We start from the raw sequence: 14,314 nt of genomic DNA, 5'->3' as shown, positions 1-14,314 counted from the left end.
ATTTGTCTTCCAGTATATGTAAGTGCGTACAACCATTTTAAAGGATTTTTCTTTTTCCTTAGGTAGAGGAAACATCCCATGAAGTCAATTGTCGCTACTTAAATGGAGCTGTTTCTGCCTTTTTTGATCATTTCAGAACATCTAGGGTAATAGAAATGCAAGCACTGAAAACAAATGGAGAGTACGTGAAAAAAAAAGAATTAAATGTGCACAACCACGGGGAGGTGGGACAAACAGGTAGCCAGAACGTAACTCGCGGAACAGGGAAACAGGAGGCAGCAAGTCCCTTTGGCCCTGATCTGGTTCCTGTGATACCGAGTCCCGAAGAAGCTCCCTCAGAAAGAGGAGGCATATTTGAAAGTGATGGTAAAGACTTTGTCGGCAAAGACGGAGAACACTTTGGAAAATTGCATTGTACCCAGAGGCAACAAAGGATGAGTAGAAGTGAGCATGCAGCTGTGGGACAAATTGCCTCATGTGGTGCTGCAGCCCCTTCTCAAACACTCATTTCTACAGATGACCTGCTGGACTGCTTGGTGAATCCACAGGTAACCAGGATAGTGGCACAACTTTTGATACAAGGGAGAAATTTGTGGTTCTAATAGAAAATGACTTTTTAAATAATATTTTAAAATATTTTTAAAGAGTACGATTTTTAAATAAAGGATGGAACAGCACAAGGTCAATTTGCACATGCTTGTCAATGTACTTGTTCTTACCTAGTTAAGTTTCAGTCTCCTGCCACCTTCTTGCATGCTTGTTGCTCTTTGGCCAGACTGGCTCTTCGTTTTTTTTTTTTTTTTTTTGTGAGGAAGATCAGTCCTGAGCTAACATGTGATGCCAATCCTCCTTTTTTTTGCCAAGGAAGATTGGCCCTGGGCTAATATCTGTGCCCATCTCCTTCTACTTTATATGGGATGCCGCCACAGCATGGCTTGACAAGCAGTGCGTCAATACGCACCTGGGATCCGAACCTGTGAACTGCGGGCCACCGAAGCGGAGCACGCACACTTAACCGCTGTGCCACCAGGCAGGCCCCTGGCTCTTTGTTATTTGTAGGCCGTCTTTCCTCAGTGTCTTTGCCTTTCCTCTCCCATCCCATCCCTTCAGCCTATCTCAAACGTAAGCTCCAAGTGTTCTCACCAGGAAGTGATCTCGCCATCAGCCTCAAGCAGGGGTCAGCCTGCTGCTTGTTTTTGTAAATGAAGTTTCATTGGAACACGGCCACGCCATTCATCTACATACTGTCTGTGTTGGATTTAGGGTTATGGTGTAAGAATTGAGTAGTGACAGAGGCTGTATGGGCTGTGAAGCTGAAAATACTCACTATCTATCCCCTTACAGAAAGGCCAGCCCCTGGCCTGTTGCATCCTTTGGGTGGAGTCTAGCCTTGGTCTGAAGTGATGGCACTTCTACCACCTGCAGAATTCTCACTGGTTAGCCTGTGTCCTCCAGAGCAGGACACAAACCAGGAGAGAAGTAGGTGGGGGTCCAATATGAGGCCTCCTTATGGAAGGAACTGGGGCATCTAGGAACACCAGTCCTGAGAATAAGAAGGACTGGATGCTGCTGACTCCTGAAACTGACTAAAATCTTGGTTTAGTGAAATTGACCCCACTCTCATTTGCAAGAAGATCTGGGGATAATTATTATCATTACTGTGTAAGTAAGAATTTAGAAATTAGAAAAGCATATTGATCTCTGAGTAACCATTCATAAAACAAATACGTAACAGAAAAGATACACAAAGTCACCTTTTAAGATGAATTGACTACTGGCCCCATCCTCCTCAGGCTTCAGACTGAGTATCAATAAATCCAAAGACAGCATCTTCCTTCCAGGAGAGAGAGGGAGGGAGGGAGGTGTTACGTGAACCTGCCCAGGAAAAGAAGAGTCTGAAGAAAATCCTTCCGTGGCACGGTCTGCCCACTATATATTTACCTGTTTACTTGATAATTGTCCATCTCCCCAACCAGAATGTCACTGCATGAGGCTTTGGACTTGTTTTGATCATTGCTGCATTTGCAGAGCCTTGATCAGAGCCCAGCACTTGGTAGCTGCTTGTTAAATACTTAACTGAGCGGATCATAACAAGGAGGCCTTGTTGGCGATACTCCATCAAATACTTTGGGGCAGAGGATGGTGTGGCCGAGGGTAAGGTGACCCAGAGTGGGAACATTCCGATATTGCAGGAATAGACGCATCTCTGTCTTCAGATGTTTTCTCTTTTATGTTTGCTACTCCTTTGACCACTGTGTTTCAGGTTGCAAGTTGTAACCCAGAAGGGAGTCATATAATCAACTTAGTGGGTGAGACCAGCATTTTTAAAAAAATGGAACAAAAGAGGTAATTTCAGTGAATTTCAATGAAGTAAGTATTATGCTGTGAAACTTGCCAGGAAAAATATTTTTTCAGGGTGAATATATTTCATAAAACTTTTCAGTTCTATCTGTGTGTGTACTGGGCCTGAGATAAAATGTATTTTTTTTTTAACAGGCTTAATTCACTTGATGATGTTTTTCTCAGTATAGGCTGGGGTCAGAAAAATTTGAAAGCTCTTCTGAAACAAGGCGTTTAATTCAGTTACAGGTGATGGTCTTTGCCCTGCAGAGACCTGGGAAGAGAGTTAAGACATTGGTATGAATGGATTTCCTGGTGTAAAGAGATCCTGGCTAACTTCGAAGGGGGAGTGTGGGGGTGAGAAAAGATAGTGAAAGGGGGAGGCTGTCAGCCCCCAAGAGAGCTGGGTCTCATTTCATCCAGCATTTCTCAGATGACCATGCCTGAGTGAGTGAAATCAATTAGTAAATAAATACATTGACTCTCCAGAGGTCAAAGGGATTAAAGGATACAGGCTCAGCGTTACACCTAAAGGCACTATATCCAGTTATCAGGAGGGCAAACCTATCCAGTAGGCACAGTGGCTAGGGCCCATGAGCTTTTAGGGGTCCACAAAAATAGTTTCTTTTAAAGTAAAAAAAAAAGGAATATAATCCAACCTGGATTACATTCATGTTTATATCAATGCAGTTGAAAAGTATAGTTTTTAATACTTTTTATGGACTAAGGGGCCCACAAAGGCAGAACTGCCTCAGGGCCATGAAAGTCATAAGTGGCTCTGGGTATCAGGGATGTCAGAATCCTTTGAGGTGCTTCTGAAAATGCAGATTTCTAGGCACCACTCAGGCTAGAGAAGCTGACTCCTTTGGGATGGGCCAGAACTTGCTGGCTCAGCAAACACCTCAGGTGGTTCAAATACCAAAAAAGTTTAAGAATCTCTGGCCCTAGAGGAGACCACCAAGACCTATCACAGGCTCCAAATGGGCTTGTTTTAGCAGGGGCTACTTGTTGGGGTCAATCTCCCCTTCAGATTTCTTGAACTAAACCTGTGCTGTGGCCTTTCTGTAACATTCAGCCGAATATTACTGAGACTCTGAGGGTCCCTTGCTCCTGTCATGTCTAGTGTGGTCCTCTGTCAGCAGCGGCCTGTGTTTATCATCAGGCTCTCCTGTATTGGCCCTTAAGGATAAAGATATTTACCACAAAATGACATTTTCCAAGTATTTTATTCAAAAAGGAGTAGATGACATATTCCTTTAGATTGAGGATAACTGTCACATTTACTGACTGGATCATTCCACTTTGGTGCAATACACCCTGATATTCAGCTTTGCCCTGAGTTCACCAAACCACTAGAGAACAAGACCAAATTACAGAGCAGTCTCTCTTTACTTCTTACATTCATTGTCAAGCCTGAGTTGAGATGGCAGTGGCTGGGAAGGCACTCACGAGTGATAAGGAGTCCTTGTCAGTCCCTTTAAAAAACAAACAGCAACAACAAGAAAAATTTCAAGCCATCCATGTTAATGAAACAGCATCTGTGGCCCTTTCAGCCTCCTCTATGTGAAGAGCAGGTGTTCCGGCAGCCAGGGGAGCGCCTTTACCCTCTTAGCAACTCTTGGCATCCAAGGGCACTGTCTGCACATGGGCATCAGCTCATGACCCTTGGCCTACAGGGCTTCCAATGAAGAGACTCTACAATAGAAACCAAAGCCAGAAGGAAAAAGCCAAGGGAATATGAGGGTAATTCACAGCTTGTCTGAGAAATTCCTGAATCAGTAACATTAATCTAGAGGCCATGTTCTGTAGTGGGAAGATCAGAGGGCTTGATGACACAGAGACCAAGATTCAGTTCCTGGTTCTGCGGCTGTTACCTAGGTGACCTCAGGCAAGGAAGCTTCTTGCACTCTGAGCATCAGTGTCCTCAGCTTTGAAATGGGGATATTACTCTTACCTCACAGGATTGTTGGAGGAATAAAATAAATACTGTGTGTGAAAGTATCTATTATACTACCTGGTACAATCTAGATGCTCAATAAACAGTGTTTGAACCTGAAATTCACCTGGAGGAGTTAAAAAAAAACTTTCTTTACCATCCAATAGATACTGAGTCAGCAAATTAGCAGTACACTTAATTCCTTTGGTTTATTTATGCACAAGCCTTTAAATCATTAAAAGCTAGGCTGTCAAGGAAAATGTGCTATTTAAAAACCTTAGAATTCATTTAATCTCAACACAGTAGAAGGGTTTCACATTGAGGATGCAGCAGGCATTATCCCACTGTTTTCACTGGGCAAAAAGAAGATCAATGATCAGAAGTTAAAAGAAGGCAGGTTTGGGTTCAACATAAAAAGGACCAGTGGAGCCAGGATGCTGCACTGCACCACTCCATGGGGCACAGTTCACCTGGACCACGAACTAGACCACAGCCGCGGGACTGGGCCGGTGCAGCTGCACTGCAATCCCAGAGCCCGGACTGCAGCTGTCCCACGTGTCATGGGCTGGTTTGTGAAACCGAAGTTCCCTGTCATGGAATCTGTCCAATTTGAGGCCCAGCGACAATAAGTCAAGGGTGTTGAAGAGATGGTTCCTACTTTGGGTAGGAGTCTGACTAGGCTTTTTCATTCTTAACTGGTTTATGAAACATTTATGGAGCACCCATTGTACATCAGGCATGGACCTGGGTCCAGGGATAAGGAAATGAGTAAGACACTATCCCTGCCCCCGGGGAAGATAGCAGTCCCGTCCTCTTAGTCATACTGTGCTCCCCACAGCAATATGGTGTCCTGGTGTGATGCCAGCTGTCTCGTTCAGCAGCAGCTGAAATTGCATGGCTGTGCTCTCTGCTTTTAAGATGAATGCTATTCTCTCCTTCCTGCAAATACAAGCCTGTTCATCTACAATGTGACGTCCACAGTTGTGGACACACAGTTGTAACTAAGTTATCTGATTTAAATTCTCAAATTTATTGCTCTCAAGATAGGTCCTTTCCAGTTATGAAATAGAAGCTGAAGAAAGTTGGATTTCAGTGCCAAGGATCCTTGGATCTTAGAAAAAGCTGTTAAGAGAAAAAAAATCTAAAACTTGTTTTACAACTAGATATGTATAGATGAATAATGTCTTCTATGAAGGATACCAAAATGTTATTGTCTAAAAGTAATGAGGTACTCTGGGTAAGCGTGGTAGTCATAAAATACCACAAATAAACTTGGATTTTGCACATGATCTGTGACAGTGTCATACAGGTCAGTAGGATTTTGAGGGTTCTTTGGAGGAGGCACAAGTAATCCCTGATGTCCACTTGTGTAGACTCCAGTAAGTACTCGCACATAATACATATGCTTTTTCCCATTTCTGTCTGGTCTGGAGTAAGTATTATGGGCTGAATAACTGGCATTGACAGCAAAATAGGTTCCCTTTCCAAATGCCGCAGCTGTGAGGAGAAAAACAAAACATTTTTAACAATTTCACTTTAGTCTGTAATTTGATGTGTTGACACAATATGCCAAATAATGTTAAAATAATGTTCAGTTCTTCTCTCTAAAGCCTCTATGAAAATTTTCTTTGTGTTTTCAATCAAAAAAATCATTCCTCCACCCCAGAGGGCCCGTCAGTCCCTTTGGGAAGAAACATACTGAGGCCAACCTGAACCTCTGGCTGCAACATGGCCACCAATCATGAGGGAACAAAATGCAAGCCACACTGTCCCCAGCCAGTTTGGATTCTCATGGCTGACACCTCGTTTGGAGCAGCCAGATTACTTGCTTCCTTACCATTCTTTCCAGCATAATTGCGGTTAAAGCCATTTTGGTTTACATGTGGCAGTGAGTCAGCATCTGTCCCATGGAAGAGCTGCTTCTCATTTGTGACATGGCCATTCTTGGCGTCCATGGTAGTTTTCATTGTCTGGTAGCTATTCCAGAGATCTGGATTCTGGATCCTCTCAATCTGCAAATCCATCAGGAAAAATATTCTGTCAGTGCCAAGAGCCCTTGGCAAGACACGGCAAATGAAACATGACCACTGTTTTTTATAAGTAAAAATTACAATAAACAGGGGCTGGCCCAGTGGTGTAGTGGTTGGGTTCATGTGCTCCGCTTCAGCAGCCCTGGGTTCATGGTTTTGGATCCTGGGCACGGACCTACACAGGGCTCATCAAGCCATGCTGTGGCAGCATCCCATATACAAAATTGAGGAAGATTGGCAAAGATGTTAGTTCAGGAACAATCTTCCTCAAGCAAAAAGGAAGATTGGCAACAGATCTTAGCTCAGGGCCAATCTTCCTCACCAAAAAAAAAAAAATTACAGTGAACAGCAAATTCAATGCCAGAGCGTAGCTTTCTGCATTCAGAAATGTTTTTAGATCTAGTGTTCACCAAAATAGTTCTTGGGAAAAATGTTAATTTAATTTTTAACATCTTTTATGTATCACATGACAGCAAACAGTGTTTAGGATCTGAAGTCCTCGTTATATGAACTTGGCCGACCAACCCTCTCCAACTCCTGCTCGTTACCTTCACTCTAACAACTGCTCCTCTTGCCGTCTACCTCACTTTGTCACTTTGTCTCTCTCCACCTCAGTCCTTCTGGGACACTGGTTTACCAGGTAATGTTCTAACAGTGGGAGAAGCACTAGAGTGTCTAGTCAGGAAGGAAATTAATTAATGAAAATTAATCTCTAATCCAGTTGGAAGAGTGGGGCATGAATGCTTGGGGGGAAGCAGATCTGGCTGCAGACCAAAGTGGCCATGCTTTGACCATACTCTTTGGACAGTGGCCTCCAGGGCTGCGGTGGACACTCCTTGGGTCCTGGATTGCAGATCAGCTTCTAGACTCCCCTAATCACCAGGTAGTGGCAGTTTCATAAGGTTGTCCTGGGAAAAAGTGAGGGGTGGGTGAGGGGGGCTAGGCTTGTCATGGAAAGGCATGAGGTGAAGACTCCATGTTTTCAGAATCTTCTTCCATTCTAGAGAATTCTCGGGGCAAACACTATTACCTGCCTTCACCTGGATCTTTTTTTTTTTCCGTTTTTGGTTTCCTATTTTTATTTAAGACACATCTTGCTCTCCAGTTCAAAGTCTCAGCATTATCATGTGTTTTGTTGATCTGATTTATGATTTTAAAACTTATTTTTCCTTTTCCTACAACTAAGTTTCTAATCTTCAAACTCCCTACTTCTATTTTGTTTCTATTTACCTTAAATTTTATTTATTTTACTCATTTTTAAAAAGGCTTAAAAATGTCTTCTTATAGAGTTTTGAAACTGTTCTAATTTCTTAGTCTTTTCATTCTTGTTTCTCACCCTTTTTTAGTATACAGGCATATCTCATTTTATTGCACTTTGCTTTATTGCACTTTGCAGATATTGCATTTTTTTACAGGACCCTCCATCAGCAAAAAATATTACGACTCACTGAAAGCTCACTTGATCGTTAGCACTTGTAGCAATCAAGTATTTTTTAACCAAAGTATGAAAAATTTTTTTAAGACATAATGCTATTGCACACTTAACAGTTTATACTATAGTGTAAACATAATTTTATATGCACTGGGAAACAAAAAAATTTGTGTGCCTTGCTTTATTGTGATATTCACTTCACTGCAGTGGTCTGGAACCAGACTTGCAATATCTCTGAGGTATGCCTGTTGTGCTGCTGAAGCAAGCACTCACCCTTTTAAAATTTAATAACTACACAAAGAAAAGAATTATTTCAAGTAATTTTGAACACAGTAATCTGATTCTGTATTCCTAGTGGGATAAATTCTAAAGTAAAAAAAAAAAAACCATTGCAAATCTTAAATTTACTTAGTAGGTTTCTTTTTGTATCCGACTTCTGGCTATGGTAGACTACTTGTATCAGACTAGTCCTCTTGCCAACAACTACTAGAAGAGCTAAGGGGGGAAAAGTCTACTTGAAGGCAACAAGGATTTGATGGGCCAAGTTCATGGAGAGAAGGGAAGTACAGAGAGAAGCAAAGTCAGAGACAGTAGAATAACTTCTTCAAAGTGCGTAAAGAAAATAACTGCCAATCTAGAATTCTATACCCAGCAAAAATATCCCTCAAAGAATGAAGGTGAAAGAAGACATTTGTCAGACAAACAAAAACTGCAAGAATTCATCACTACCAGATCTACACTAGCAGAAATACTAAAGCTAGAAAAAAAAGGATCCCCGATGGAGGCATGGAAATATAAGAAGGGTTGAAGAGCAGTGGGATGGAAGAGTAAATATGTTGGTAAAAATAAACAAATACTGACTGTATAAAAAAATGAAAATGTTTTGTAGAGTTTCAATATACATAGAATTAAAATGCATGTTAAAAAGTAGTACAAAAGGCAGGAGGGGGATAATTGGGGTTTAAGTATTTGAAGTTCATTGCATTGTCTGGGAAATGATGAATATACTAATTTGCATTAGAGTTTAATAAGTCAAGGATGCATACTTTAATTTCCAGCTACCAAGGAAAAAACTAATAGAAGGTATAATCAACAATCTAATAGGGGGTGAAAATGGAATAACAGAAATAATCCAGAAGAAGGGAGGAAAAGAGAAAAAGGAACAAAGAATAGATATGATAAATAGAAAAAAAAGATTAATATGGTATATTTAAACCCAAACATATCAGTAAATACAGTAAATACATTAAACAGACTAAGTACTCCAAGTAAAAGATAAAGATTGTCAGACTGAATGAAGAAAAAACTCAAGTAAATGGCGCTACCAAGAAACATCTTAAATATACAGTTATAGGAAGGTTAGAAGAAAAAGGGTAAAAAAAAAAGATATAGCATACTAACAATAACCAAAATAAACTTAACATAGCTATTTTAATATTGCTAATAATAATTTTGGTATTCATAATTTTGAAACAATTTTATGTATACTGTAGGCTAAAACAAATAAGTAACTGTAATATTAGGAACCAAAATTTCCTAAGGAAATTTTGACATAAAAGAGACATAAATATAAAATATAAAAAAGTAAGAAAAAGTCTACAATATTAAATTTTCATTGAAAACATCAATATGAACTCATGGTTTTCTTAGCTTTAGTCATGAAAGAGCCTGGAATCAAAAACACCTCAGGAGCAGTGAGCACACCCAACACAGAGATCTTGGTTTCTCACTACCATTCCCAACTAAAAGGAATCAGGGCTTCTTAAAGAAATGTCTGATTCCAGGGCTCAGACAGGGAAAGTACAAGGTGAGCTGAAGAAATCTTGTGCTAGAAAGTGAAGAAATGTTCAAAGATTAACGGGGTCATCAAAAGGACATGAGAGCCAACTTGAAAGGGTTCCTACTAGCCACATGTAGGATAATTTGTGCATCTAAAAGACTAATCACTGTAATTAAATATAATGTACTGAAATTTTTTAAAAGCAAGAGGGAAGAAAATTTGTTCTTTACAAAAATGACAGGTAATAAATGTAGAAGGAATGACAGAATTAGAAAATCACCATTTTGCAACCTCCAATGTAATAATGGATTCAAGAAAGGGTCATCAATGGATGTTAAGGTCAAGCAATAAAAGTTGTTGGGGAAAAGGGTACTATACAGTCACAAAATATCATCCCACAGATTACCTACTGATTCCAGTGGAGAGATAATGGTGGTCACCACCCTAACTAGTGACCAAACTTAGCAACATTAATAGTGTGACAACCTTACCATATGAGGGTTCTGATGTTATCACATCACAAAGAATATCTGAATTTACTCAAGCCTTTCAACATAACTCCCAGTTTACCAGAAATAAAGAGCATAGAGAATAAATGAATTGACACCATGAGGAATCAGACAAATCTAGAATCTATAAGAAAACTGGCTTGGGTTCTTAAACAACAAAAAAAAAATCAAGGCAAAACAGCCAGAATGTGAGACGTTCTATAACTCAGCTCGCTTAAAAGCTTTAAAAAATTCAATATTGATTCAGTCATGTCAGCATCATGGCAGAGTGAGCTCTTCCCTTAGACTCTCCCCACTAAGATACAACAAAAAGGACATTCATAAACCAACAGAGGCCATTCACATGACACAACAGATGTCTGAGAGACCCATGCAGCCATACATCTGAAGGTGTAGGTGCTGGACCCTCCAGGAGGCAGTGGAAGGAGGTAAGGGGATACCTTCTCCCTCCCCCACTGCGGTGACCTAGAGTGTAGGACCTCGAGTGGTCCTGAGAGGAGAGAGGGAAGGGAGAAGTCCTCCGTGGGAATGCCTTCATTCTCCGAGTTCCCTCACAGCCCAGGGAACAGCTCCACACCGAGGAGGCTAAGCAATCGCGGGGGCGTATTCACAAAGCCAAGCAGCCCAAGAAGGCAGACGGCATGGGCAAAGTGGAAGCGACCCTGGGATCGCATGGAAAAGAAAGCACCCCTCCCTCTGCCTGGTGCACCAGCTCTGCCAGTCGGCCAGGGCAAGGGATCCTGGCCAGAGCGCAAGTGCATACAATGTGTACAGCAGTGGCAGTGAGTGGGCTCTGTCAGCATTTAGAAAGACAGTTCCATGAAATTAGGAATAAAATTAATGAAAAGAGGGAATTCTTCACAAAAGAGATTGAATCTATAAAGAAAAACAAATCAGAAATGTTGGAGAGGAACAATAGGCAATGAAGAAGTGAAACTTGTGCTGTTTGCAGATAACATAATCTTATATCTAGAAAACCCTAAAGAATCCATTGGAAAAATGTTAGAAATAATCAACAACTACAGCAAAGTTGCAGAGTACAAAATCAACTTAGAGAAATCAGTTGCATTTCTATATGCCAACAACGAACTGACAGAAAGAGAACACAAGAAGACAATCCCATTTACGATTGCAATAAAATATCTAGGAATAAATTTAACCAAGGAAGTGAAAAACCTGTACAATGAAAAATATAAGACATTATTGAGTGAAATCAATGATGACATCAAGAAATGGAAAAATATTCCATGCACATGCACATGGATTAGAAGAATAAACATAGTTAAAATGTCCATACTACCTAAAGCAATCTACAGATTCAGTGCAATCCCAATCAGAATCCCAAGAACATTCTTCACGGAAACAGAACAAAGAATACTAAAATTCAATGGGGGCAACAAAAGACCCCAAATAGCTAAAGCAATCCTGAGAAAAAAGAACAAAGCTTGAGGCATCACAATCCCTGACTTCAAAATATACTACAGAGCTATAGGAATCAAACAGCATGGTACTGGTCCAAAAAAAAAACACACAGATCAATGGAACAGAACTGAAAGCCCGTAAATAAAACCACACATCTACATACAGCTAATCTTTGACAAAGGAGCTAAGAACATAGAATGGAGAAAGGAAAGTCTCTTCAATAAATGGTGCTGGGAAAACTGGACAGCCACACGCAAAAGAATGAAATTAGACCATTATCTTTCACCATAAACAAAAATTAACTCAAAATGGATTAAAGACTTGAAGGTAAGATGTGAAACCATAAAACTAGAAGAAAATATAGGCAGTACGCTCTTTGACATCAGTCTTAGAAGGCTCTTTTTGAATACCATGTCTACTCGAGCAAGGAAGACAAAATAAACAAATGGGACTTCATTAGACTAAAGAGCTTCTGCAAACAAATGAAACCAGGAACAAAATGAAAAGACAACCCACCAGCTGGGAGAAAATATTTGCAAATCATATATCTGACGGGTTAATTTCCAAAATATATAAAAACTCACACAACCCAACAACAAAAAGACAGACAACCTGATCAAAAATGGGGGAAGGATATGAAAAGACATTTTTCCAAAGAAGATATACAGATGGCCAATAGGCACATGAAAAGATGGTCAACAGCACTAATCATCAGGGAAATGCAAATCAAAACAACATTGAGATATCACCTTACACCTGTTAGAATGCTATAATCACCAAGACAAAAAATAACAAATGTTGGAGAGGATATGGAGAAAAGGGAACCCTCATACACTGCTGGTGGAATGCAAACCGGTGCAACCACTGTGGAAAACAGCATGGAGATTTCTCAAAAAATTAAAAATAGAAATACCATATGACCCAGCTATCTCACTACTGGGTATTTATCCAAAGAACTTGAAATTAACAATTCAGAGAGACTTATGCACCCCTCTGTTCATTTTTGGCATTACAATAGCCAAGATGTGCAAGCAACCCAAGTGCCCGTTGACTAATGAATGGATAAGGAAGATGTACAATGGAATACTAGTCAGCCATAAAAAAACACAGAATCATCTATTTGCGACAACTTGGATGGAGCTTGAGGGTATTATGTTAAGCAAAATAAGCCAGATAGAGAAAGATTTTACTCATATGTGGAAGATAGATAAACTCATGGACAAAGAGAACAGACTAGTGGTTACCAGAGGGGAAGGGGGTTGGGGAGTGGGCATAAAGGGTAAAGGGGCACATATATATGGTGACAGACAAATAATAATGTACAACTGAAATTACACAATGTTATAAACTATTATGACCTCATAAAATCTTCAATATCATGAAAAATAATTTTTTAAAAGTCTAGAGTACCATTCTAGATAAGAAGAGACAAAGGAAACATGATGACCAAATGCACTGTAACAGCCCAGATTGGAGGTGGAGAGGGGAGAGTTATAAGAAAGCTGTTTTGAGCAGCTGAAGAAATTTGAACATGAACTCTGTATTGGATACTATCGAGGGTATGGTATATATCTTTGTAGGACACTTCAAATCTCTTTTGAGTTATTATGTGCTTAACTACATGAATAAACAGAATGGTGGCAGTGCAAATAGAGCATAAGAGAAAATTTGCAAAGAAAGAAAATGCAGGCTTTATTGGCAAGCTCGTTATTATAGAGGAAGGGAACATATTTAAAGATCTCTGGCTTTCCTCAGAAAGCGGTGGAACCAAGGACAGAAATGGGGAAGGAAGGGGAAAGATACTTACTTAGAGATGGTGAGTTAGGTTTCAGGGAAATTGATTTAGCAGAAAGATATTCAGTGGAGATTTTTTAGGCCACTGGGAATACGTTATCGGAAGAGTCAAAGACCCAGCTTGGTGATGTTGATTTGGGAGGCATCAACATTGAAATAATAGCTGAAGCCAAGAAGGGTAAAACCATTCCCTGGTGAAGTGCCGAGACAGAAGACCAACGTATAAGTCCTGTGGGTAAAGCTAAGATTAGGGGTTTGGAAGAGAAACAGATACCAGTGATATTGAAAGGAAAATAGTTAAAGAAGGAGAAGAAAGCATCAAAATAATATTGTCATAGAAGTCAAGGGAGAACATAATTTCAAAGAGCAATATTAGTGTTTGAAAGAGGAAGATGCCAAAATAAGTGCAATGAACAAGGAAAGGACCACTGGATTCATCAAGGAGGCCAGCACTGTTGACCTGTGTGTGGTGGGGCAGAAGCACAGAATCTCATCTGAGGAGCCTCCGCGTGTCTCTCTGTGGTGGTGTGCTAGTTATCAAATCCACCTGTGAAGCCATGTCTTTGAATTTTCATTAGCTTGCTTCACAAAGTAAATATTTGTCTTCAGTATTCTAATATCACATTGCAATCTAATATATTGTAATAACTGACACAAGAATCTCAATCTTCATGTCTCAGTAATTATGGTGACAGAGTAGAATCTAGAATCTAATATCTAGTTACCATAAAATATTCTAATTCTGGGTAAAAAAAAAGGAAGTAAATGAAAATGTATTTATTCAGGATTGTGATACCCCTTATTTCCACCATTAAGAAACTCCATGTCAGCAGAAGGCTTACCTTCTCTATGGTGAAGTTGGAGCAGGTCTGATTAAACTTGCTTGCCACAGTGTTGTATTCTGGATCACCAGGCTGCAGCTCAACCACACAGACCTTCTGCTGCTTCATAGCACTCCAGTGCGCAGGGATCTCAGCTGCAAAGGACACACTTGAGGACTCCCTCACACCTGGGGAGGCTCATCTACATAGCCCACATTCCTGGTATGCTTTGAAAAGCTATCATTTCTGT

At 40.2% G+C, this 14,314-nt stretch overlaps 2 protein-coding genes across 3 annotated transcripts in view; one reads left to right on the top strand and one right to left on the bottom strand.

The window, feature by feature from the left end:
- HSPBAP1 (HSPB1 associated protein 1) overlaps positions 1–5,045 on the top strand; it is a 58,812-nt gene extending 53,767 nt beyond the window's left edge. The window contains exon 8 of the mRNA XM_004424494.3: positions 63–5,045. Within this exon, the coding sequence (XP_004424551.3) occupies positions 63–602 (540 nt within the window). The 3' untranslated portion in view covers positions 603–5,045. The remainder of the gene's footprint in view (positions 1–62) is intronic.
- The window catches only part of LOC101402862 (protein mono-ADP-ribosyltransferase PARP14), a 46,687-nt gene continuing 34,904 nt past the window's right edge, over positions 2,532–14,314 (bottom strand). Inside the window, exons 15-17 of one of the 2 annotated variants that reach the window (XM_087439704.1) lie at positions 14,086–14,219; positions 6,114–6,288; positions 2,532–2,614 (exon numbers count right to left, since the gene is read on the bottom strand). In XM_087439704.1, the coding sequence (XP_087295830.1) occupies positions 2,580–2,614; positions 6,114–6,288; positions 14,086–14,219 (344 nt within the window). In that variant the 3' untranslated portion in view covers positions 2,532–2,579. Of the gene's footprint in view, positions 2,615–5,062; positions 5,774–6,113; positions 6,289–14,085; positions 14,220–14,314 lie in introns of those variants that run through there. The other variant, XM_087439703.1, reaches the window with a different exon arrangement.

The sequence above is a fragment of the Ceratotherium simum genome, chromosome 15 (genome assembly GCF_057802395.1).
Source record: "Ceratotherium simum simum isolate JZ-2026a chromosome 15, ASM5780239v1, whole genome shotgun sequence".
In the NCBI taxonomy this organism is placed as follows: Eukaryota; Metazoa; Chordata; class Mammalia; order Perissodactyla; family Rhinocerotidae; genus Ceratotherium; species Ceratotherium simum.
The sequence above is the reverse complement of the archived record's forward strand: the minus strand, read 5'-3'. Positions and strand labels throughout refer to the sequence as shown.